The sequence below is a fragment of the Chionomys nivalis genome, chromosome 3 (genome assembly GCF_950005125.1).
Source record: "Chionomys nivalis chromosome 3, mChiNiv1.1, whole genome shotgun sequence".
NCBI lineage: Eukaryota > Metazoa > Chordata > Mammalia > Rodentia > Cricetidae > Chionomys > Chionomys nivalis.
In genome coordinates, this window is record NC_080088.1 from 90,386,814 (window position 1) to 90,409,974 (window position 23,161).

Consider the following 23,161-nt stretch of genomic DNA (forward strand, 5'->3'; position numbering starts at 1 on the left):
CAAAGATGGAAACAGGAACCCCATTTGTGGTGCTCTAACTGGCACAGGGAGCAGGGTGATCGGGCTTTCTCACTGGACTCCACCTAAGCCCTGTTCCAGGCTCCCCCACCCTTCCTCCCAGTGCTCCTGGAGTTTTCTTCTCTCTGTAGTATTTGACCATGCTGAACTGGAGGGTTTAACCAGGAGATTGAAACCCAGCTTTCTCGTTGTGTTCAGGATCTATTATGTATTTATTCATTCATTCATTCATTTATTGGGTTTTTTGATTGTCTTGGAACTCACTTTGTAGACCAGGCTGGCCTGCCTTAAAAGTGCTGGGATTAAAGGTGTGCACCACCAACGCCTGGCCTGCTTCCACCTTTTGAATGCTGAGAGTCCCTCTATTTGGTTTGGTTCACATAGTGTTGGGGACAGAACCCCGGATTACATGCTGGCTAGTAGTTGACTATTCAACTGAACTATATCCTCCTAGTTCCTTCTAAACTTTTACCTAATTTTTTTTCTGTCCTTTCTTCCTTTCTCCATGTGCACTTGGGCAAGGGCATATGTACATGGCAATGTGCAGATGCAAGTTCAAGGACAGCCTTCCGAAGTTGGTTTTCTCCTTCTACCATGCGGGTCTTGTTCAGGTGGCCAGTCGGGGGGGGCAAGTCCCTTTTCCTTTTTTTTTTTTTTTTTTGTTTTGTTTTGTTTTTCGAGACAGGGTTTCTCTGTGGTTTTGGAGCCTGTCCTGGAACTAGCTCTTGTAGACCAGGCTGGTCTCGAACTCACAGAGATCCGCCTGCCTCTGCCTCCCAAGTGCTGGGATTAAAGGCGTGCGCCACCACCGCCCGGCTAAATCCCTTTTCCTGATGAGCCATTTCACCAGCTCTAGTAAACCACCTTTAACTGCAAATTCTGTGAGGAAACTCATTATTTATTTATTCAACAAATATTTCTTCAGTGTTTTGACAAGCAAAGATTAATTCCGGCCAGAGTCTCGCCTAGTTATGTGGGACGGGTACTGGCAGAGCACTTACTTAACACGAATGAGGCCTCAGGTTCAATCCTCAGCAGTGGTTAAAAAAAAAAAAAAAAGATAAAGTGGTCTAGGTATAGAGGGGAGGTAGAGGCAGGCGGATCTCTCTGACTTCGAGGCCAGCCTGCTCTACATAGCTAATTCCAGGACAGCCATGTCTACGCAGTGGGACCTTGTCTTGACACAAACAAAACAAGGTAGAGTAAGTCAGATGGTGCAGGGAGCTATTGAGAGTTTTAACACAAGTGAGGGGTAAGTTCAGGTAGGAAGCCTGAGTGCTGTGACAGGTGGCTTGGAGCGCAGTGTGCAGCGCGAAAGATGCTGGATGCGAGCTGGAGTGACAGCAATCATTTGTGACCTTCTGGGTGCGTCTTGGCCACACCCAATATGGCGGCAGCACCCGGTCCATTCGGGCGCCAGAGGAAATACGTACAGAGGGGCGCCGGAAGTGAGACTCAGCCACGCCCCTTGCCGGGGTTTCTGTGGAGCTGTGGCGGTGCCGGCTTCGAGCATCCCTGCCCTGGCAGGCTGGGGGACTCCGAGGCTGCAGCTCCGGCGGTCAGCTCCGGAGAGGTATGACCCGCGCCTTTCCCGCCCCGGAGGCTGGGGTCCCCCTTGGTGCTCCCTGCCGACCCTGGCCTTTCTCCGAGGCCCATTCTTGGCTTCTCCTACCCTTCTCCCAGGCCCCATCCTGTTCCCAGGCTCACAGTCCCGATGGTCAGAATGGACATTTTCACTTTGCCTTCTGAGTTTCTAGGCCTTTCCCCTCATCTCTCTGGGCGTTGACTCAGCTCTCGCAGCTCTGGGACTGTTTTCTTGTTTATTTTACTCTGTAGCCCAGACTTGCCTGGAACTCAGTGTGCAGCCCAGGGTAGTCATGAATTTACAGCACTTCTCCTGTGTTAGCTTCTGTAATGCTGGGATTACAGGTGTGTATCCCCACGCCAGGTTTTATGCCATGCTGAGGACGGAACCCAGGACTTTGTGCATGCTAGGCAAGCACTCTGCCAACTCAGCCACATCCCCAGCCCCCGCTTCGTTTTTTCTGTCAGCGTAAGTGCAGCCCACTTCTTTCTGGAGCCTGATTGTGGTGTAGGGGAGGGTGATAGGGTTTCGGTTTGACCCCAAAACTCTGATCTAGGTCCGCTGGAGAACCCACTGCGTTCTGTTACATGAGCGTAAAGTATTTTCTCTGCAGACAGCAGTACAGGGGAAGGGTAGAGGGTCTGGCTGCTTCCCTGTTGCTGCCTGCCCATCTGAGTTTTATATTTGTTCTTTCTTAGGACTCTGCCTGTGGTGCATTTCATTTATTTTATTAGTGTGTATGTGTGTGTATGAGTACCGGCATGTTCATGGCAGGGCATGCATGCAGACTTCAGAGGACCACTTTCAGGAGTGGTTCTTGCCTTTCACCTGTTTCGATTACTTGTTATTAATTATGTGTATGAATGTATAAGTGTGTGTGCACACGAGTGCAGGTGCCTGAGGAGGACGGATGGATCACATGCACCTGGAGGTGGGGTTATAGTTGGTTATCAGCCCCTCCCCATGTGGGTGCTGGGAACCAAACTCAGGTCCTCTGAAAGAGCAGTGGTCGCCTCTAACCGCTAAGCCTTCTCTCCAGCTTCTGCTGTCCTCTTTGTTGTTTCCACCATGGTGCATGCTCCAGAGTAGCTGCCTTCTGATCCTCCTGTCTCCTCCTGTCTGGGGGCCGCTGCATCCAACATTTTATGTGGGTTCTGGCATTTGAACTCAGGTCATCAGGGTTTCTCTGTGTAACAGCTCTCTGACTGTCTTGGAACTCCATCTGTAGATCAGGCTGACCTCAGACTCACAGAGATCTGTCAGCCTCTGCCTCTCGAGTACTGGGATTAAAGGCGTGCACTACCACTGCCCACCATTTAAGTCTTAGGAGTTTCCTTGTGTTTATCCAATGAGACTTTCAAGTGTTTTCCAGAGTAGATGAACATGGGTATGAGAACCATGGCTGGGGTCTGTTGGATGCTTCTCCATTGAAGGAAACTGGGCCCAGAAATGTCTTCTCAATGGACAGGGAAGAGTGTGGTCCAGCTGCAGATGAACGAGAGAGGCGTGTGATGCTAGAAGATCCGTTCTCCAGCGAGAAGAGTTCCAGGGTAGCATTGCCGTTTTCGTGGCTCTTGCTGAGTGCTATGGGCAGGAATTAGGCATGTCTCGTCATGTGGTCCTATGGAGTCCTGACTCAAAAGCCCCTCCATTCCTTGAGTGGGCAACATAGCCACCAGTAAGGTTTGAGCCATTGAAAATAGATCTTATGCTGTTGCCCAGGCTTCTGTCAAACTTAGAGGTTCAAGCCATCTTCCTGCCTCAGCCTCCTAAGTAGGGGGGACAATAGATCCACAATACTGTGTCTATCTTATTTGTGTATGTGTGTGTCTGTGTGTGTCAATCTGTCTGTCTGTGCACAGAGGTCAGTGTTAGGTGTCTTCCACTCTCTACCTTAAATTTTTTTTTCTTTTTTTTTCCCTTTTTGAGACAGAGTTTCTTTATATAGTTTTATCGTCTGTCCTGGAACTCGCTCTGTAGACCAGGCTGGTCTCCAACTCACAGAGATCCACTTGCCTCTACCTCCCAAATGCTGGGATTAAAGGCATACCCCACCACTGCCTGACCAAAAAAATAATTTTTTTAAAATCAGGAGTGGTGGTGCCTTTCTTTTTTTTTTTTTTTTTTTTTTGATTTTTTCGAGACAGGGTTTCTCCATGGCTTTTTGGTTCCTGCCCTGGAACTAGCTCTTCTAGACCAGGCTGGCCTCGAACTCACAGAGATCCGCCTGCCTCTGCCTCCCGAGTGCTGGGATTAAAGGCGTGCGCCACCACCGCCCGGCGGTGGTGCCTTTCTTTAATCCCAGCACACGGGAGGCAGAGACCCTTTGTCATACAGCTAAACCCTGTCTCCAAAAAAAAAAAAAAAAAGTAAGTAAATAAATATTATTAATTTGGTTTTTCCAGACAGAGTTTCTTTGTGTAACAGTCCTGGATGTCCTAGAACTCACTTTATAGACCACACTGGCCTCAAACTCACAGAGCTCCTCCTGCCTCTGCCTCCTGAGTGCTGGGATTAAAGTGCTGACTTTAATTATTTTTGAGACAGGGTCTCTTTATATAGATCACGGTTGGCCTAAATTTACCTCATAGAGATCCTCCTGCCTCTGCCTCACAAGTGTTAGGATTAAAGATATGTGCCACCACACCCAGCCCCCCCTTTTAATGTGTATGTGTGTTTGCTTGCATGTATGCTTACGCACCGTGTGCATGCAGTGCCCACAGAAGTCAGAAGAGGTTGTTGGACCCCTGGAACCAGAGCTATAGGTGATTGTCAGCCATCATGTGGGTGCTGAGAACTGGACCTGGGTTCTCTATGAGAGTAGCAAATGCCCTTAACAGCTGAGCCGTCATTTCTCCAGAACTCAGGACCTCTGGAAGAGCAGTCAGTGCTCTTACCCTCTGAGCCACCTCTCCAGCCCAAGAGTAGTTCTTTTTCTTTTTTTTTTCCTTTTTGATTTTTGTTGGGACAGGTGTGGTTAAAGCTTGCCTTTATAATCCTGCCTCCTTCTCCTACAGGTGTGTGCCATCACACAGATACACGGGGTAGTTCTTAACTTAGGACCTTGTTTTTTGCTCTGAGACAACACAGGGTCTGATGAAGAAGAAAATGGCTGGAGATGGCAGCTTTGGGCTCATGGAGAAGGAACTATTGGGAAGCACAGAATCATTGTGCCCCGGGCCAATGCCTGAGTCAGCCTGGTGAACCATGAGGCCACTTCATGACACCAAGCCCTTTTCAATTTTTTTCAAGTTTTTTTTTCCTTTCAGTTTTCCTGTGTTTGCATGTATGTATGCATATGCCTGTAGGATTAGAGGAGCCCACCACCATGCTTGGCTTTTCGAATTCTCTAGCCCCAGCTTTGGAGTGTCATAGTTCCAAGTCAATCACATTCCAGTTAAGTTGCTGGAAGAGTCTGCTGTCTGAAGGGAAGGCGGCCATGGCGCAGAACCACTATCATTCGGAGGCGAGTTAGCCTGGTTTTGTGTTTCGCGTTTGTTTGTTTGTTTGTTTTCTCTTAGGCAGTAAAAAGTAATCCCTAATCTAGGGAGCTGGCTCCGTTGGCAGAGTGCTTGCTGTGCAGACGTGTGGACCCGAGTCTGCATCTCCAGCCCACACAAAGCAAAGCAGGTGGTGTGTGTCTGTGTCTAATCCCGTGTAAGTGGAGCGAGACGGCTGGAATGTCTCGAGATGCTTCTGGAGAATATGATAGAGACTTAGGAAGACACTCCCAGTCCACCTGGGCTCCCTACACAACTCACACCATCACATACGTATTGGACATGTTGTTACAACATCACACACTCACAACAGTGTAAACAAGGAAACCCTTCTGCACAGTGGCAGTGGTGGTTCACACCTGTAATCCTAGCTCTTAGAAAGCCGAGGTTAGAGAATGGGGCGTTCCAGGCCTGCCAGCTCCACAGTGACATCAGAAAACTGCAGAAGGTATTTCATCTCCTTCACCAAGTGCCCACCCTGAGTGTGGGGAGCCGGCCCTGAAGGTGGCATCTGGAGTCATGCTCCAGACCCAGGCTATGGTGTGTGTCTGTCTGTCCTTCTTCTCTTCCTCCTCCCCTCCCTCCTTCCCTCTCTCCTTCCCTCTCTCCCTTCTTTCTTTTCTTGAGAAGGGTTTCTCTGTGTAGCCCTGGCTATCCTGGAACTTGCTGTGTAGACCAGGCTAGCCTCGAACTCAGAGATTCACCCGCTTCTGCCTCCTGAAGGCTGGGATTAAAGGCGTGCGTCAACACTACCTGGCTATTATGATGATGATAATGTATATTTGTGTGTGTCTGTTTTGGGGTGTGTGAATGTAGTTGCCCACAGAAACCATGAGATTCCCTGGAACTGGGGTTACAGGCAGTCAGGAGCCACGCAACATGGGTGCTGGAAGCTGAACTCTGGTCCTTAACAAGAACAGTATGCTCTTGTAACCTCTGAGCCATTTCTCCAGCCATGACAACCTTAGTTTTATGAGAACTCCATAGGGTTCCACAAGTGCTTGTGCACCAACACACACACTTTCTCTCTCTCTTCCACCGTTCTTTGACTTAACACAGGCCCTTGTGCACCAACACTCTCTTATACACAGACACACACACACAATTACATATATAAATGTAAAAAAGAGGGAAAATTAAGTATAGTATGCACCTATGAAAATTACTGAGCATCTTGTGTAAATTTTTGCTCCTGCTCAAGTAGATGTGTCTGGGAAGCAGAGTGGGAGAGAGTAGGCTGTGGCTCAGAGGCAGGGGCCTGTATGCACTGCATGCTGTTCACTGGGAAAGACAGGAGGGCTGGCATGTGGCTCGGCTAGAGTACAAGCTCGCCTAGCATGCGTGAAGCCCTGGGTTCCAGTCCCAGCACTGGGTAAACTGGGCCTGGTAGTGCGTTCCTGTGATCCCAGGACTTGGGAGGTGGCGATCAGGAGTCCAAGGTCATCCTTGGCCAGTTTGTGGTCAGTTTGGGCTACATGAGCCCCTGTCAGGAAGGAAGGTAGGGAGAGAGGGAGGAAGGAAGGGAGTAGAAGTGATTGTTGGGAGCCATGTGTGATGGTACATGTGTATATTGCCAGCACCATGTTCTAGCTCAGGCTGGGCTACATAGTGAGTTCAAGGCCAGCCTGGGCTATATGGCAAGCTGTCTTAATACCTAGGAAAAGCCAGAACATCTGGGATTTGGTTGACGGTGGCCGTCAGAGGTTCTTTCTCACTGGTGTGTAGTTCTAAGAGGAGATTCTGGAGAACTCTGTGTTCTTCACCCTTCAGTGAAGAGTTAGTAAGATTTTTTTCTGCTGTGGGGGCAGGATCCTCCTGTTTGTGCATTCTCAGCGTTGGGATTCCAGACATATGCCACCTTGCACGGCTTTTTCTGTGTGAGTGCTGGGGATCCAAACTCAGGTCCTCTCCTTGTCCAGCTAGCATCTAATGACTGACTCCCTCCTCCCTCTACTGTCCCCGACTTCCAGGACATGTCCAATGACGATGATGCTGCCCCCACAGCTGCAGAGGCAGCAGGTGACATCCACCTGCTGGGCTTCTCGGACGAGATCCTCCTGCATATCCTGAGCCATGTCCCCAGCACAGACTTGGTTCTCAATGTGCGGCGCACCTGCCGGAAGCTCTCAGTCCTGTGCCTGGACAAGAGCCTGGTGCACACTGTGCTGCTACAGAAGGACTACCAGGTGAGGCAGGCGTGGGCGGGAAGTGCCAGCCTGTGTTTGCCCAGAAGACTGTGTAGCCGGGAATGGTCAGTCACACATTAGGACACAGTGACAGGGCCAGGGTAGAAAAGGGTAGGTGGGTGTCCCATGGCAAGAGTGCATAGAGCCTGTGGATGTAGTGACAGGGATCAGCAGGAGGCCTCCTTTCCCAAAGGTACCCTGGGGTGGAGTTACTGCACCATAGGACAGATATAGAAGGTCCTTGTGAAGCGCCATGGGGGTGTGGGGGGGTGTGTGGCGCAGTTGCCACTGCTGCAGAAGGGCGAGGGGCTGAAGTCTCTGATTAACCTGAGACATGAGCCCACTGTGGAAGGATACACATGTAGTCCCAGCCCTCAGGAGACTGAGGCAGGATACTCACAGCTCAGACCAATTCAGTAAGGCCTTGTCTCAAACAAAAACAAATAAACAGCCCAGATGTGTGTGCCTGATGGCATAGGCCTGTAATCCTAGCATTCAGAAACTGAGGCTGGATCTGCAAGTTCAAGGCAATGGTGGTGCAGGCCTCTAATTTCAGGAGGCAGAGGTAGACAGATCTCTATGAGTTCAAGGCCAATTTGGGCTACAGAGTGAGTTCTAGAACAGCCAAGGCTGAGAAACCCTGTCATCAAAACAAAACAAACAAAATGCAAATGGGGTTTCTTCACTGTTGGCAGCGTGAAGCTTTCCTTTCCTCTGAGCAGGAGTGGGGAGTAGCCCTGGACACCCGTCTCTCCTGCCCTGTCCCCATTCTGCAGGCCAGTGAGGACAAGGTGAAGCAGCTGGTGAAGGAGATTGGCCGGGAGATCCAGCAGTTGAACATGGCAGGCTGCTATTGGTTGTCCGGCTCCACCATCGAGCACGTGGCCCGCTGTCACAGTCTGGTAAAGATGAACCTGTCAGGCTGCCACCTCACCTCCCTGCGACTGTCCAAGGTGCTTTCAGCCCTGCAGCACCTGCGCTCACTGGCCATTGATGTGAGTCCCGGCTTCGATGCCAGCCAGCTGAGCAGTGAGTGCAAGGCCACCCTGAGCCGTGTCAGGGAACTCAAGCAGACACTTTTCACACCGTCCTATGGTGTGGTGCCCTGCTGTGCCAGCTTGCAGAAGCTGCTGCTGTACTTCGAGATCCTGGACCGCACACGTGAGGGTGCCGTCCTCTCAGGCCAGCTCATGGTGGGCCAGAGCAATGTCCCCCATTACCAGAACCTGCGTGTCTTCTATGCCCGCCTGGCCCCTGGCTACATCAACCAGGAGGTGGTGCGGCTCTACCTTGCCGTGCTTAGTGACCGCACGCCTGAGAACCTGCATGCCTTTCTCATCTCTGTCCCTGGCAGCTTCGCGGAGAGTGGGGCCACCAAGAACCTGCTGGACTCCATGGCTCGCAACGTGGCCTTGGATGCCCTGCAGCTGCCGAAGTCGTGGCTGAATGGCTCCACCCTCCTCCAGCATATGAAATTCAACAATCCCTTCTACTTCAGCTTTAGCCGGTGTACGCTGTCAGGTGGTCACCTGATCCAGCGGGTCATCAATGGGGGGAAGGACCTGCGCAGCCTCGCCAGCCTCAACCTCAGTGGCTGTGTGCATTGCCTGTCTGCAGACTCGTTGCTCCGTAAGGCAGAGGACGACATTGACAGCAGCATCCTGGAGACGCTGGTGGAGTCCTGCTGTAACCTGCACCACCTCAACCTCTCAGCTGCCCACCACCATAGCTCCGATGGCCTGGGCCGCCACCTCTGCCAGCTCCTGGCCCGCCTCTGCCACCTGCGTTCTCTCTCCTTGCCCGTCTGCTCCGTGGCCGACTCAGCACCCAGGCCTGACCGTGCGCCTGCCCCGCCAGCAATGCATGCAGTGCCCCGTGGCTTTGGCAAGAAGGTGCGCATTGGGGTGCAGACCTTTCCCAGTCCCTTCCTGGGCCAGTCGTCTGCCCAGCCTGCCTCTGTGTTCTGGTCTCTGCTGAAGAAACTCCCTTTCCTGGAGCATCTGGAACTGATAGGGTCCAATTTCTCCTCAGCCATGCCCCGCAACGAGCCTGCCATCCGCAACTCCCTCCCGCCCTGCAGTCGGGCACAGAACGTCGGGGACTCAGAGGTGGCTGCCATTGGCCAGCTGGCCTTCCTGCGGCATCTGACACTAGCGCAGCTGCCAGGCATGCTGACAGGCTCTGGGCTGGTGAGCATTGGCCTGCAGTGCCAGCAGCTTCAGTCTCTGTCGTTGGCCAACCTGGGCATGATGGGGAAGGTGGTGTACATGCCTGCTCTTGCTGACATGCTGAAGCACTGCAAGCGGCTGAAGGACCTGAGGTGAGGGGCTGTGGTTGGAGGGACCGAAGTTAAGGGGAGAGGACCTGAGGGGTGAGGGACTGAGGACCTGAGGTGAGGACCTGAGGGGTGAGGGACTGAGGGGTGAGGGACTGAGGACCTGAGGTGACAGCATCTCGTCTGCCGCCACTCTCACAGAAACTCAGCCCTGCCCATTGTCCCACACAGTGCTACTTCATTCACAGCCTTACCATATTAAAAGTTGTTTAGATTTATTTACTTTAATTTTTACATGTGTGTGTTTTGCCTGTATGCATGTTTGTGGTAGCACATATGTGCAGTGACTGTGGAGGCCAGAAGAGGATGTTGGATCCCCTAAAACTGGAGTTACAGAAGGTTGTGAGCCACCCTGTGGGTGCTGGAAACAGAACTCGGGTCCTCAGGAATAGCAGCCAGTGCCCCTAACCTTGAGGCATCTCTCCAGTGCTGGGTCCTGTTCCCCACACTCCCACATCCCCCATTTTTTGAGACAAGGTCTCACTATGTGGCTCTGGCTGGCCTGGAACTTATGTAGACCAGGCTGGCCTTAAATTCAGAAATCCTCCTATTTCTGCCTCCTGAATGCTGGGCTTAAAGGTGTGCTCTTATACTCAGCCCCAAATTATATTATTATTACTATTATTATTATTATCATCATCATCTGTGTGTGTGTGTGTGCGTGTATACGTGGGGATACATTGCCAGAGTGCACACGTGGAGTTGGTTCTGTCCTTCCACTTTTAGATGGGGTCTAAGGATTGAGCGTAAGTCATGAGACTTTCACAGCAAGTGCTTCAACCCTCTGAACCATCTTGTTCACAGCTTCTTTCTTCAGAAAACTGGCCAGGGAGTTCCTGGGGGTTACAGACATGTGTTGCCTACCTGGGTTTTACATGGTTGCTGGGAATTTGAACTCAGAACTCAGTTTCTTTTTTTGTTTGTTTTTGTTTTTTGAGACAGGGTTTCTCTATGTAGCTTTGGGGCCCTGTCCTGGAACTCGCTCTGTAGACCAGGCTGACCCTGAACTCACAGAGATCCTCCTGTCTCTTCCTCCTAAGTGCTGGCATGAAAAGTGTGTGCCCCCACTGCCCAGTTGAATTCAGTTTCTAATATTTGCCAGCAAGCACTATTTTTTATATAATTTATTTTATGTGCATTGATGTGAGGGTGTCAGTCTCCTGGAACTGGAGTTATGTACAGACAGTTGTGAGGTGCCATGCAGGTGCTGGGAATTGAACCTGGGTCCTATTGGAAGAATGTCCAGTGGACTAGATAATCTTTCCAGCCTGCTAGCAAGTGCTGTCACCAATTGAGCTGTCCCAGGCCCTCATAGTGATTCTTGGAGCATGTGTCACAGTTGGCTGGGGGCTTCAGACTAAGGTAGAGGAGATGTCTGATAGCATGTGCACACAAGCCTTGGGGTTCTGGAAATGTTTGTTGTGTGCACGCACACCTGCAGTCCTGGCATCCCAGCATCCGGAAGGCTGAGGTAGAAGAACTGGGCAGCTTGGGTTGTATTAGCAAGACCCTTTCTCCCCAAAGCCAAAGCACAGAGCAGATGACAGTGCCCTCAAACCTCCTTGACTCAGAGCAGCCAGACCACTGGAGGAGGAGGAGGAGGGGAGAGGGAGATGGGGCAGGAGGGCAGGCAGAGGAGCACTGGAGAGCTTCAGCTAGAGCTGCTGTTGGTGCCTGGTGGGGACAAGAGCAGGCAGGATGGAGACACAGATCGTCTCCGGGAGAACTCAGATTTCTGGGAGTGGTGGCCTTGAGGAGGATGGCAGGACCCATCCTGGAAAGTGGGAGGAAATAGAGCACACAGCCCTCAGATGGCCCTGCCATGGGCCTTGTCCTTGAGAGTGAGTCTGAGCCCAGCCTGGGCAGCTTGAAATAAAATATTGACGTGAGGGTTGAGGACTTCGCTTAGTGGTGGAGCCCTTAGTGTGCTCAAGAGTCTGGGTTAAACTCCTAGGACAAAGATGACTGGTGTTTCCAGAGCCAAGCGTGGACTGCATTCACACTGAAATACTGAAGTGAAGGGGATTTTTGTCATTATCCAACATTTAAAGGATAAGGGTTCTGTTGTATCCCAGCACTACTCAGGAGGTGGAGACAGGTGGATCTCAGTGAGTTGGAGTCCAGTTTGGTCTAAAGAGAGAGAGTTCTAGGACAGTCAGGGTTAATTAGTGAGACCCTGTGTATTTTTTTTTTAAATATTTATTTATTTATTATGTATACAATATTCTGTCTGTGTGTCTGCAGCCAGAAGAGGGCATCAGATCTCATTTCAGATGGTTGTGAGCCACCATGTGGTTGCTGGGAATTGAACTCAGGACCTTTGGAAGAGCAGGCAGTGCTCTTAACCTCTGAGCCATCTCTCCAGCCCCGTGTATTTTTTTTTAAAAAAAGTTTTTTTGGTGTAAATAGAACATAGAACAAAGGTCTTGTTCCTCCACCACTGACCACACCCCAGCCCTCACTGGGGGACTCTAGGCAGGGGCTCTACCACTGAGCCACACCCCAGCCCCTCACTGGGGGACTCTAAGCAGGGGCTCTACCACTGAGCCATACCTCCTAGTCCTTGAAGTTTTGGCTTTTTGTTTGTTTGTGTTTTTATGACAAGGTTTCTTTGTGTTCTTTGTGTAGCACTGGCTGTTCTAGAACTCACTCTGTAGGTCTGGCTGGCCTCAAACTCAGAGATGTGCCTGCTTCTGCTTCCCAAGTGCTGAGATTAAAGGCATGCATCACTATGCCTGGCTAGTCCTTGAATTTTTGAGATAGGTTCTGTCTAGCCCAAGATGGTCTCTAACTAGGTGTCACTCCATCTGGAAATACAGGCCTGCACCCCATGAACAGTGAGGGCCTTGCATATTCCAGGGAAGTACTCTACCACCGATCTGTCTCCAGCTCTCGTTTTACCTTGTTTTAAGCAAGTTGTTTAGGCTTGCTTTGAATCCACTACTGTCATCCAGGAAGGTCTTTAACTTTGATTCTCCTGCCTTCAGCTCTGGAGCATCTGGATCCTAAGTGTGCCCATCATGCTTCAGTTGTAAGCATCCTTTTTCCTGCTGGGGCAGGGTCTCTTGTGTCCTAGACTGGCCTCCTTTCTGTGCACCTGAGGATGACTGAGGTTTCTGGTTGTCCTGCCTCTGCCTCTCTAGTACTGGGATTATTCTATGCCCCACCACACGAGGTTCATGTTGGACACACCGCGTAGTGAAGTCCCTGGCTCTGGGCAGGCGAAGGGGCAGGACTTGAGGACTCTGCCAGTCCATAGCTGTTAGTGGGTGGGTGGAAGCATCATCGGGGCCACAAAGCCATGTCTTAGCCTAAAGGGACTTGTACGTGGCTGTCACTCTCTCTAGTACAGTTAGTTACTGCTTCTTTGGTGCCTATCTTAGGGTTTCTATTGCTGTGATGAAGTTCCATGACCAAAAACAGCTTGAAGGCTTACACTCCTACACTCCTGTTAGGACAGGGACTCAAACAGGGCAGGAACCTGGAGGCAGGAGCTGATGTAGAGGCCACGGAGGGGTGCTGCTTATTGGCTTGCTCCTTATGGCTTGCTCAGCCTGCTGTCTTACAGAGCCACCGCCTTCCATGAGCTGGGCTCTCCCACATCAATCACTAATTTAAAAAAAGTGCCCTACAGGTTTATCTGCTTACAGCCCAGTCTTATGGAAGCATTTTCTCAACTGAGGCTCCCTCCTGTTAGATGACTCTAGCTTGGGACAAGTTGACTTAAAACTAGCCAGCACCGGAGCTGTGCCTTGAGCAGGCGCAAAGCTGACCTTTCTCTCCCAGCATCCATGGCCACTGATGTCGGATCTGAAGCAGGAGCCTCTTGACTATCAATCTGTCCTCAGGACCCACAAGGGAGGACGGGGAGGACAGGGTGTGTTCTTTCCTTGCTCCCCGCCTAGCTTCAGCGTGACAGGAAGTCAGCAGGTCCTGTGTTGCTAACGGCCCAGAACCTTCCAGAGCTGCTTGGCCAAGCTGTGAGCTCTACTTCCTGTCCTCCTTGGAACAAAGCCACGCTATAGCTGTCTGGGTTTGAAGCCTCTGTCTTATCTGGTCACTTGCCCTGCTGCTCCAGCTTGATCCTCAGCTGAGCAGAGCCACAGCCCAGGAGGTCTCTGTGGACAGCTGGTATCCATGCCTGGGTGTCTATGTCCATGGGTCCTCTGCCTCTGGCTCTACTGGCTTTGGGAACCCGCCTGTGGGCTTTCTTACACCCCCTGTTTAGAAGTTCCAGTCAGTTGTTTGTGGTGACATATGCCTAAAATCAGGAGGCTAAGGCTGGAGATTGCCTTGAGTCAAGGTCAGCCTGGACCAGAATGAAACCTTGTCTTCAAAGGCAACAGCACCCACGCACCATCACCCCCAGACACACAAAGAATCAGATATTGTGACTGTACCCCAGCATCATTCCAGCTCTCAAGAGGTGGGGCCTGGAGCTCAAGGTCAGCCTTGGCTCCACAGTGAATTTGAGCCAGCCTGGGCTACCCAGACTCTATTTGAACAACAAAAACAAGACAAAGTTAATGTGAGCCTTGGGTTCTCTCTGCCTTAAGAGCAAACTCTGTAGCTGTAGTGGGAAAGTCTGCCACAGCCGCCGCCCCTCCTCCCTCTCCCACAGCTGTCTTTGCCTCTCCCAGGCGCACAGATGGACGCCTTCCTCCTTGGCTGCATCTGTGGTTCCCTGTAGTCACTAGGCCCTCCGTTTCCTTACTGCTTCCTTTGTGGTGTCGCTCACACTTGTGTCTTCCTGTGCCTGTCCTGTCACACCCCTGGCCTTTCCTGAAGCCACGGTTAGGACATGCATGGTCATTGTTTGCCAGAATGGTAAATGTATCACAGAATCAGGCTGAGGGTGCAGCTTAGTCAACAAAGAGCTCACCTGACAGATGCAAAGTCTGGGGTTCCAACCTCAGTGCCATACAAACTGGGTGTGGGGAGGAGGAGGATTAGAGATTCAAGGTCATCCTTAGCTACATAGTTTGGGCCAGCCTGGGCTACATGAGACTGTCTCAAGAAAAGAAAAGAAAGATGGATCAGAGAATATATTTGATGTATAACTCTCTGCTGGGCCACTGCTGTTGACTTCCTTCCATGATTAGGGCCATTTCCTAAATTCAAGGGTACCAGGTGAGCCTTTTGAGTCTTTCAGAGCCAAGGTCTTTCTAGATTTTTTTCATCTTGCTGTCAGTGTTTGTTTTCCGTGGGTCCACCAAGCCTTGTGTTTTTGCAGTAGGTGTGATGGTTCACACCTGCTGTGTAGGGAGGCTGAGTCGGGAGGATTGTGGATTCAAGCCAGCCAGGGCTATATGCTGGTTTGTCCCTGGGACAGCCAGCCAGGGCTATATGCTGGTTTGTCCCTGGGACCTGGCATCCTCTCTAGAGGCAGGACCTGTAGGACTGGGGATAAATTTGTCTTGTAGGCTCGCAAGAGCTTGATGACAATTCATAGTGGCATCTCTACCCAGGCTCCAGCCTGTGCCCACAGCCTCAGAACTGTCTGCTGTGTGAGGTACTGTCTGTTCTGAACAAACACAGGCTCCCAGAGCAGCCAAATGGCGCCATTCCTCTGGATCACTGCCTTCTGAGCAGGCGAGCCCAGAGATGATGCAAAGTGGCAGGAGCTAGTATAGGCTCCAGAGTCTTTGCTCGCCAGGGAGTTGCTTCCTGGGGTTGCAGGGGCTGCATGGGGCACCCGCATTTTCTTGGGGAGTGTTCTGATCGCAGCCCTGGGACTCCCAGGCTCACCTGCTGCCGCCTCCACCACAGTCTGCCCTGAACCCGAGCTCGTACCAGCCTGGCTCCCTGTGGGGTGGAGGTGCCACAGGGACAGGTTGTTCTGGCTGTGGGTTTGGGGCGTACCCCTGTGGTGAGAGGATCACGTGTCAGGCAGAAAAGGGTGCCACCTTTCCCACGGCTGGAGGCGGGTGTTACCCTGAGTCACCCTCCGCTGCCTGGGCGGAAACAAGAGAGTCACTTGAGCCAGGGCTGGCACGGTCTCAGGAGCAGCTCTCAGCTGTCATTCTCCCTCATCCCGCCTGGCTCAGCGCTGCGTCAGCCCCTTAAGCCAGAGGGGGTGGGCACATTCGCCCCGGAGAGCTAAATGGCAAGGAGAGGTCTGGTCCTTGCTGGCTGGTGGTGGGAAAGGTCAGAGTTAGGACAAGGTCTGATCTGGGTGGATCCCATTTCCTTGTTCCCTGTCTACCCTCAGGTGCCTCAGATGGTACCTCCTTTAGGTCAGTTTCCCATCCGCCCTGGGTGCTGACCAGTCTTGTGCACAGGGGAGAGGGTAAGGGTGCATTGGCCCCACAGTTGGGGAGGGAGAGAGATAGGATATTCACAGCAGGCTGAACACTGACAGATTAGTTCTTTCCGGGCAAGGTTCTGTAAGTGGCTGTCTAATTGGAAAAGGTTTAAAAGTATGTACGGTACACATTACCGCTGTGACTCAGATGGCCTGGGGACACCTGGGCCTGTAGTGCAAGTCCATGCTGCCACCTACTGGTAGAGGTGATGACTGCTGCCTGGCACTGGGATTCCATCCCCTGCTGCTGGGGAAGGGGAGGGGACAGGGATACACACACACACACACACACACACACACACACACACACACACTGCTGCTGGTAACTTCAAGGGCCCAGGGGCCCTGCACCCCTGCTTCCTACCACTTTCACACCCTATAAAGAAGCACTTGAGAAGCTGAGGCAGGAGGACCACTGAATTTAAGGCTAGCCTTGGCAGCAGAGTGAGACCCTGCCTCAAAATAGAAATTATTGAGGGGTGAAAATGACTAATTTACATGATATGCGTATGCAAAACTGAAAGAATAAAACAAGGTTAAAAAACTAAAGGGCCGGGAGTATGGGTCAGTGGAGGAATGCATGCCTAACCTAGCGTGTCTGAGGCCTAAGCTCAGTTCCCACACCGTGGAAAGCCAGGTGATGGTGGTGGTGCACACCTGTAATAGCAGCACTTGAGAGGCAGAGGTAGGCGGATCTCTGAATTAATAGACAGAGTGAGTTCAAGGCCAGCCAGGGCTGCACAGAGACCCTGTCTTGAGAGAAAAAAATCAGTTAAAATTAGAAAAAAAATGTGAAGTCTGAGGTTGTAGCTCAGCAATAGAGCCTGGCTGGCACGCTTGAGTGCCCGAGTTCAGTCCATGGCATCATGCTAACAAAAATGAAAAAAAAAGGGGGGTGGGGTGGGGCCATGGAGAACTGGCTCAGTGGTTAAGAGCATATAGTATGCTTGCAGAGGACCTAGAATCAGTTCCCAGAAACAAGTGGCTCACAACCACTGGTAGCTCTGTTTCTAGGGGATTTAATGCCTCTTCTGCCCTCCTTGGGTATAAGGCACACACACACACGGTACACATACATGCAGGAATTCACACACATATGTATAAAATATAAATGACTATACTTTTTTTATTTAAAAGGGAGGGAAATCAAAATTCCAATGTGAGTGTGTGTCGCTTGGGGCTCTATAGATGATGTAGGTGACTGGTATTCTTGGTGAAGGGGAAAAGCCATTTGGCCCCCTCCGTGGCCTAAAGAAGTTCTTCATTGCCGGGTGGTGGTGGCACACGCCTTTAATCCCAGCACTTGGGAGGCAGAGGCAGGCGGATCTCTGTGAGTTCGAGGCCAGCCTGGTCTACAAGAGCTAGTTCCAGGACAGGAACCAAAAAGCTACGGAGAAACCCTGTCTCGAAAATCCTAAAAAAAAAAAAAAAAAAGAAGAAGTTCTTCATTGTGTCTGAGAACAGCAGTAACCCTTTCGTGGAACATGTGTGGCGGGGCTTGTGCTCTGGGATGACGACGAGATGCTAGCCTCAAAGCATCCCTAAGGGGCTTTCTTCCTTTTCTGCCCCTTTCCCACTCACTCTAGCCTGCTGGACCCCCACTTTCTCCCGGTTTGTCTCTGCCATCAGACCGACTCCCCAAGGCTGCGTCATGTGTGAATCCTCCTAAGGCCAGCAGGTGTGACAGTATGGGGGTGGGACAGCTTGCTGAGGAAGGAAGACAGATGGCCTTGAGCCAGTGCGAGCTGGCAGGGTCTGCAGACAGTGACTAGCCACATCTCATCCTGGGAGTCAGGATCTCCTCGGGAGAGCCAGATCCCTGGCACTCACACCCTTCTCTCTTGCAGGCTGGAGCAGCCCTATTTCAATGCCAACGCACAGTTCTTCCAGGCACTGGGCCAGTGTTCATCTCTGGAGCGCCTGTGCCTGGTGTCTCGAAGTGGTACCGTGCAGCCGGATGCCGTGCTGGCCTTTATGGCCCGTTGCCTGCATGTTGTCGTGTGTCACATGTTCACTGGAGAATCCCTCACCACCTGCAAGAGCCTGCAGCAGTCACTCCTCCGGAGGTGAGTGGCATGGCCTGGCATGGTCTGTTGGTGGGTGGGAGGTCTTGGACAGCACCAGTGTCCCCAGCCCAGCCCCCACTTTCGGGAGATGGAGTACCAGATCCTAGCAGCATGATCAGAGAGCCTGATCTCCTGCAGGGGACTAGTTCCTATAGATGGTCTCTGGTCTCAGCCACTTGGAAGGCTGATACACAAGGATCCTGGGGGTTCAGGGCTAGCCTTAGCTACAGAGTTTATCCTGGGTTCTGGAGGCAAAGTCTTACTTACTTCACTGTGTTTCATGTGGGCCCAGGAAGGACCTGCCCTCATTGCGAAGGCTCTGCCTTCAGACCTCCCGAAGCTCCACCTTCTGTTGTTGAGATAGGGTCTCTCTGTATCTCAGGGTAAGTTGGAATCACTGTGCAAGCCAGGTTCCCTCGAACTTGTGGCTCTTCCTGCCTCTGCCTCTGGAGTGCTGGGATCTCATTCCGAGTCACTGTGCCTGACTCGTCCCTTTGGCTAGCAGCATGTCAGGAGTAGGGTTTCAGCACGGGGACTTCAGGGCACAGAGTGCATTGCCTGATCATTGGTGATGGTCTTGTGTCCTGTCTTGGCCTTTCTCCACTCAATGAAATGCTGCCACGAGAAACCTGCTCCTGGCTCCCCTGGTTTATCCATGGTTTTGGTCATGTTATCAGGTACCAGATGGACTTAGAGTATTTAAATTTTGTATTACATTTATACATTTATTTATTTTGTGTATGTCTGTAGGACAGGTGTGCAGGCACAGCATGTGTGGAGAGGTCAGAGGTCAGCTTTCAGGAGTTAACTCTCCTTCCACCACAGGGGTCTTGAGAAATGGCTGTAGTAACTGCAGCTTACAGATGAGGGTACTGAGGCAGGAAGCACCAGACCAGTTGGCAGCATGCAGGACGGAGCTGCACATTGGGATGGAGAGAGAAGTTAGGATGGAGGATGACGCTGAGAAGGCTGAGACAGGGTAGGGTGTTTGGGTCAGCCTGGGCTACATGGTGAGTTCAAGGCCAGGTTGGGGTATACAGCAAGACCATTTCAAAGACAAGTAAGGGACAGAGCTTAACTTAGTTAGTAGCGTGCTTGCCTGGCAACCACCAAACCCTGGCTGGAGCTAGAGAGATGACTCAGCAGTTAAGAGCGCTTACTGCTCCTGCCAAGGGTCCGCAGCTGCAGCTGCCTGCAGCACTAGTTCCAGGGTACTCCATGGACGCCTAGCCACTCTGGGTACCTGTACACATGTAGTGCACATAAACATGTGGACTAACTAACACACATCCATGAGCCTAAATGAATAAACTCAGTCTTGCTGGTGCCACAGATGAGCTGCCACACGCCTGTAATCTCAGCTCTTGACTGGTGGAGGCAGGATTCAGAGTCATCCTCTGCTACATAGTGAGTTTGAGGCCAGCCTGGGCTACATGATACTCTGTCTTAAGAAAATGTAAATGAGGGAGAGGGAGCTGTGCTGCTGGTGTGAGAAGCCCTTCAGGGGAAGTCCTGACCCAGGACAGCACAAATCCTTCTCCTGGATTGCAACCTCAGGCCACAGCAGAGCCCTAGAGGCTGGCAGAAGAGCTGTTCTGGGGATGCCTCTGCTGCACCCTTGCCATCTGCAGAGCCCCTTCCCCCAGCGTGGCACCAGCCTCTCCAGGTGCCTCTTGGGCTCCTGCAGTCTTACAGTCATTCCTGGGTCCTCCAGGAGCCCAGTCGAGCAGGGTGCTCTGCTGCAGTGCTCCAGCAGGTGGCAGTGTTGCTCCCAGCAGCCAGCACTCTGTCCAGGGTGTTTGTGAAAAGCAGCAAGTGGGGTTGGCTGTCCTCTTTCCTGAAGCTGTTGTTTGGTTTAGAAACCTTTCACAGGGGGTTTTTGTAATTCAGCCTGGCCTTGAGAATGGCCTCAGCTTCCCCACCTCCTGCCTCCATCTACCTCCCGAGTGCTGAGATTATAGGCTTATAGGCATGTTATACCACTTTTGGGGTTGCCCAAGCTGGCCTCAGCTACACAGAGCAGCCCCCAGTGCTCTTCTTTTCCTGTCTGGAGAGCTCAGGGAAGCACTGAACTTGTACTCCTGAACCCTCCCCACCCCCCCCAACCCCAGCAGCATGGAGGTCTTTTCCTCACTACCACTGTAACTGAGAAGTGTTGATTGTTCCAGGGTCACCTTCTGTGTCTGTCCTCACGTGGGCTGCTTGTGTGCTTGTGTGCCTCAGGTCCTAGGCAGTGGTTTCTTTCTTACCCTCCTGTGTTCGGCTTTTTTGTTTTTTATGCCAACACTGCAGCCCTTCATGTTTTTGGGTTTGAATTTGGATTCTCCCCACCTCACAGGAAGCAACTGGACTAAGGTTACCCTCTGTCTAATGCCATACACAGTGCCTGGGACTCTGCTTGTTCTCCATGTTTTGTATCCCAGGCCTTTTTTTTTTTTTTTTTTTTTTTGAGATAAGGTCTCATGGAGCCCAGGCTAGCCTCAATTGCAGTAAGGATTACCTTAACCTTCTGATCCGCCCCTCTCTACTTCTCAAGTTTGGGCATTACAGGAGTATGCTGCCACATTAGATTTACGCTGTGTTAGGGCCTGTGTATATCAGGTAAGTCTTCTGCGGGTGAGCCATGTCCCAGCCTTGGGATTTTGCATCCAGTGCCGTTCTGGGGGATTGACATCTTGCCTCCCCAGTGCTGGCATGATAGGCACACGGCACCATGCCAGCTCCTTTCCCCACCTGTTGCACCGTGCAGCCCCACTGGGTGTTGGATCATGTTCTTCTCATGTCCCTCTCCTGTTTGGACCTCTTTGGCCCCATATGAGGTCTGAATTCAGTGTCTGGGTACCCGACTCAGCGACAGATTACTCATGGACCTTGGGGGCTTGTGAAGGGGAGAGATGTGCTTGCCCAGCTTAGCCTAGTTCCTGCTGGTACCCCGGACCTTCCACCTGCTCCTGGCTGCAGGCACACACACCTGCCCAGCACTGCCCCTGCCCCCATCCATGTGTTCTGTGTGTGGCCAGTCTGCCTGCAGCACTGTGACATCAGGGTCCGGGCCCTGACTTAAGGCCATCGGCTGAACCCACCTTGAACTCCTCTTTTTGACCTCTATTTCTTAGACCTGGCAAACAAGAAGGCCCCATAAGTCCCTGCTTCTCTGGGCTCTCCCACCTGGGCTTATTCCTTATCAGCCCTGGGGATGGGGGACCTCATGTCACCTGGTCATCTGGCACTACACCGTGGGTCTCACTTAGGGTCTCGCCTGCACCATGTCTCACCAGTCCCGAGACCCTAAGTGAGCTTCTCCTGACTTTATCTCTGGGGAGCAGCATCTTCCAGCCACAGCCAGAACCTTTTAGTGATAGACCAGCTCCATGGCCACCCTGATGAGCTGGGATGTGGGTACAATTGCCACCCATCACACCCAGTGCCATTACCCCAGCTTTCCTCCTCATGTTCTGCCCACTATAGGCTCTTCATAGCACCTCCACATGGCCTAGGCATCCTGGCTTGAACTCTTTTCTCTGCAGCAGGGCCCGAGCTTGGCCAGTAGCCAAGCCAGCGAAGGTGGGCAGTGCCAGTGCTTTCCTGGAGCAGTAGAGACCAGAGGCCTGCGCCAGTCTTGTGGCCTCCACCCTAAAGACTCAGGAATCCCAAACTGTTCTCCAGTTCCTCTCAGGCTGGTGACAGAGGTCTGCTGCCCACTGTGGTGGTCATGCCATTCTCTCTGGAGGCCCAGTTGGCACTGCCTTCCCACATGTGTTTGTAGCCTGTTGCTGTATGTTGGGGCACTGGCTGCCCCAGCCCCTGCTGTGTCCCCTGTAGACACAGGGGCGTTCTTCTAGCTTGCCAGCTCGGCCTCTGCTTCTGTGTTCTGGCAAGCTCTGGCCTACAACAGCCCTGGGGGCCGCGCTCAAGACTGAGTGCACAGATGTGGCTCTCCGTGCCAGGAAAACGGCTTGATCTGTGTCTGGTCTGCAAAGAGGAGAGTGTTCTCAGGTGGAAACGGGGATTGCTTAAGTCTGGACAACGCCGAGAGCCTTAGACTCGGGTATCAGTTTTCAAGAATGGATTAGGGGCTGGGATGTGGCTTGGTTGGTCTAATGCCTGCCTCGCATGCACAGAGCCCTGGGTTCCAGCCCACCATGGTACAGACTGGGCCTGGTGGTGCAGGTTTATAGCCCCAGTGCTTGAGAGATGGGGGCAGGAGAATCTGAAGTTCAGCGTCATCCTCAACTGCTTAGCAAGTCTGAGGCCAACCTGGGAAACATGAAATGTGAATTTATGTCTCAAAAAATTAAAAAAGAAAGCTGACCATGGTGGTGGCCCATACCTTTAATCCCAGCACTTGGGAGGCAGAGGCAGGCAGTTTTCTGCGAGTTTCGAGGCCAGCCTGGTCTACAGAGTGAGTTCCAGGACATCCAGGGCTACAGAGAGAAATCCTGTCTTGGGGAGAGAAGGAAGGAAGTAAATCAGGAAGGGAGGGAGGGAGGGAAAAAAGAGCGGGCTTTGCACTGCTTTGAAGCCTGCACAGCTTCTGTACGAGGCACGTGGTGTCTGGGAAGTGTCTGGCTCAACACTGCGTCATGTAGCACTAGAGCAGGCTGTTGGGATGTTCCCACCTAGTAAGATGGCCGGCTCAAGCCGGGCGTGGTGGCGCACGCCTTTAATCCCAGCACTCGGGAGGCAGAGGCAGGCGGATCTCTGGGAGTTCGAGACTAGCCTGGTCTACAAGAGCTAGTTCCAGAGCCGGGCGGTGGTGGCGCACGCCTTTAATCCCAGCACTTGGGAGGCAGAGGCAGGCAGATCTCTGTGAGTTCGAGACCAGCCTGGTCTACAAGAGCTAGTTCCAGGACAGGCTCCAAATCTCGAAAAAACAAAAAACAAAAAACAAAAAACAAAAAAAAAAAAAAAACAAAGAGCTAGTTCCAGGACAGGCTCCAAAACCACAGAGAAACCCTGTCTCGAAAAAAACCAAAAAAAAAAAAAAAAAAAAAAGATGGCCGGCTCAGTTGGGAGAACTGTGACCTGGTTACTGAGCTGGTGACTGCTAAATTCCAGCTCCAGGAGCTGTGAACTGTGAGGCCTGGAGAAGATGGCCATGGAGCTTGGGCCCCCATAGCATTGGCAGCACACAAGGGTCAGTAAGGGACATGAAGGAGCCTGCCTG

The 23,161-nt window shown here is 51.9% G+C and overlaps 1 protein-coding gene across 1 annotated transcript in view; it reads left to right on the forward strand.

Moving 5' to 3' along the window:
- Positions 1 to 1,498: 1,498 nt before the first annotated feature.
- The window catches only part of Fbxl18 (F-box and leucine rich repeat protein 18), a 28,295-nt gene continuing 6,632 nt past the window's right edge, over positions 1,499 to 23,161 (forward strand). Inside the window, exons 1-4 of the mRNA XM_057765048.1 lie at positions 1,499 to 1,591; positions 7,074 to 7,289; positions 8,066 to 9,609; positions 17,776 to 17,994. Coding sequence (XP_057621031.1) covers positions 7,077 to 7,289; positions 8,066 to 9,609; positions 17,776 to 17,994 — 1,976 coding nt within the window. The 5' untranslated portion in view covers positions 1,499 to 1,591; positions 7,074 to 7,076. The remainder of the gene's footprint in view (positions 1,592 to 7,073; positions 7,290 to 8,065; positions 9,610 to 17,775; positions 17,995 to 23,161) is intronic.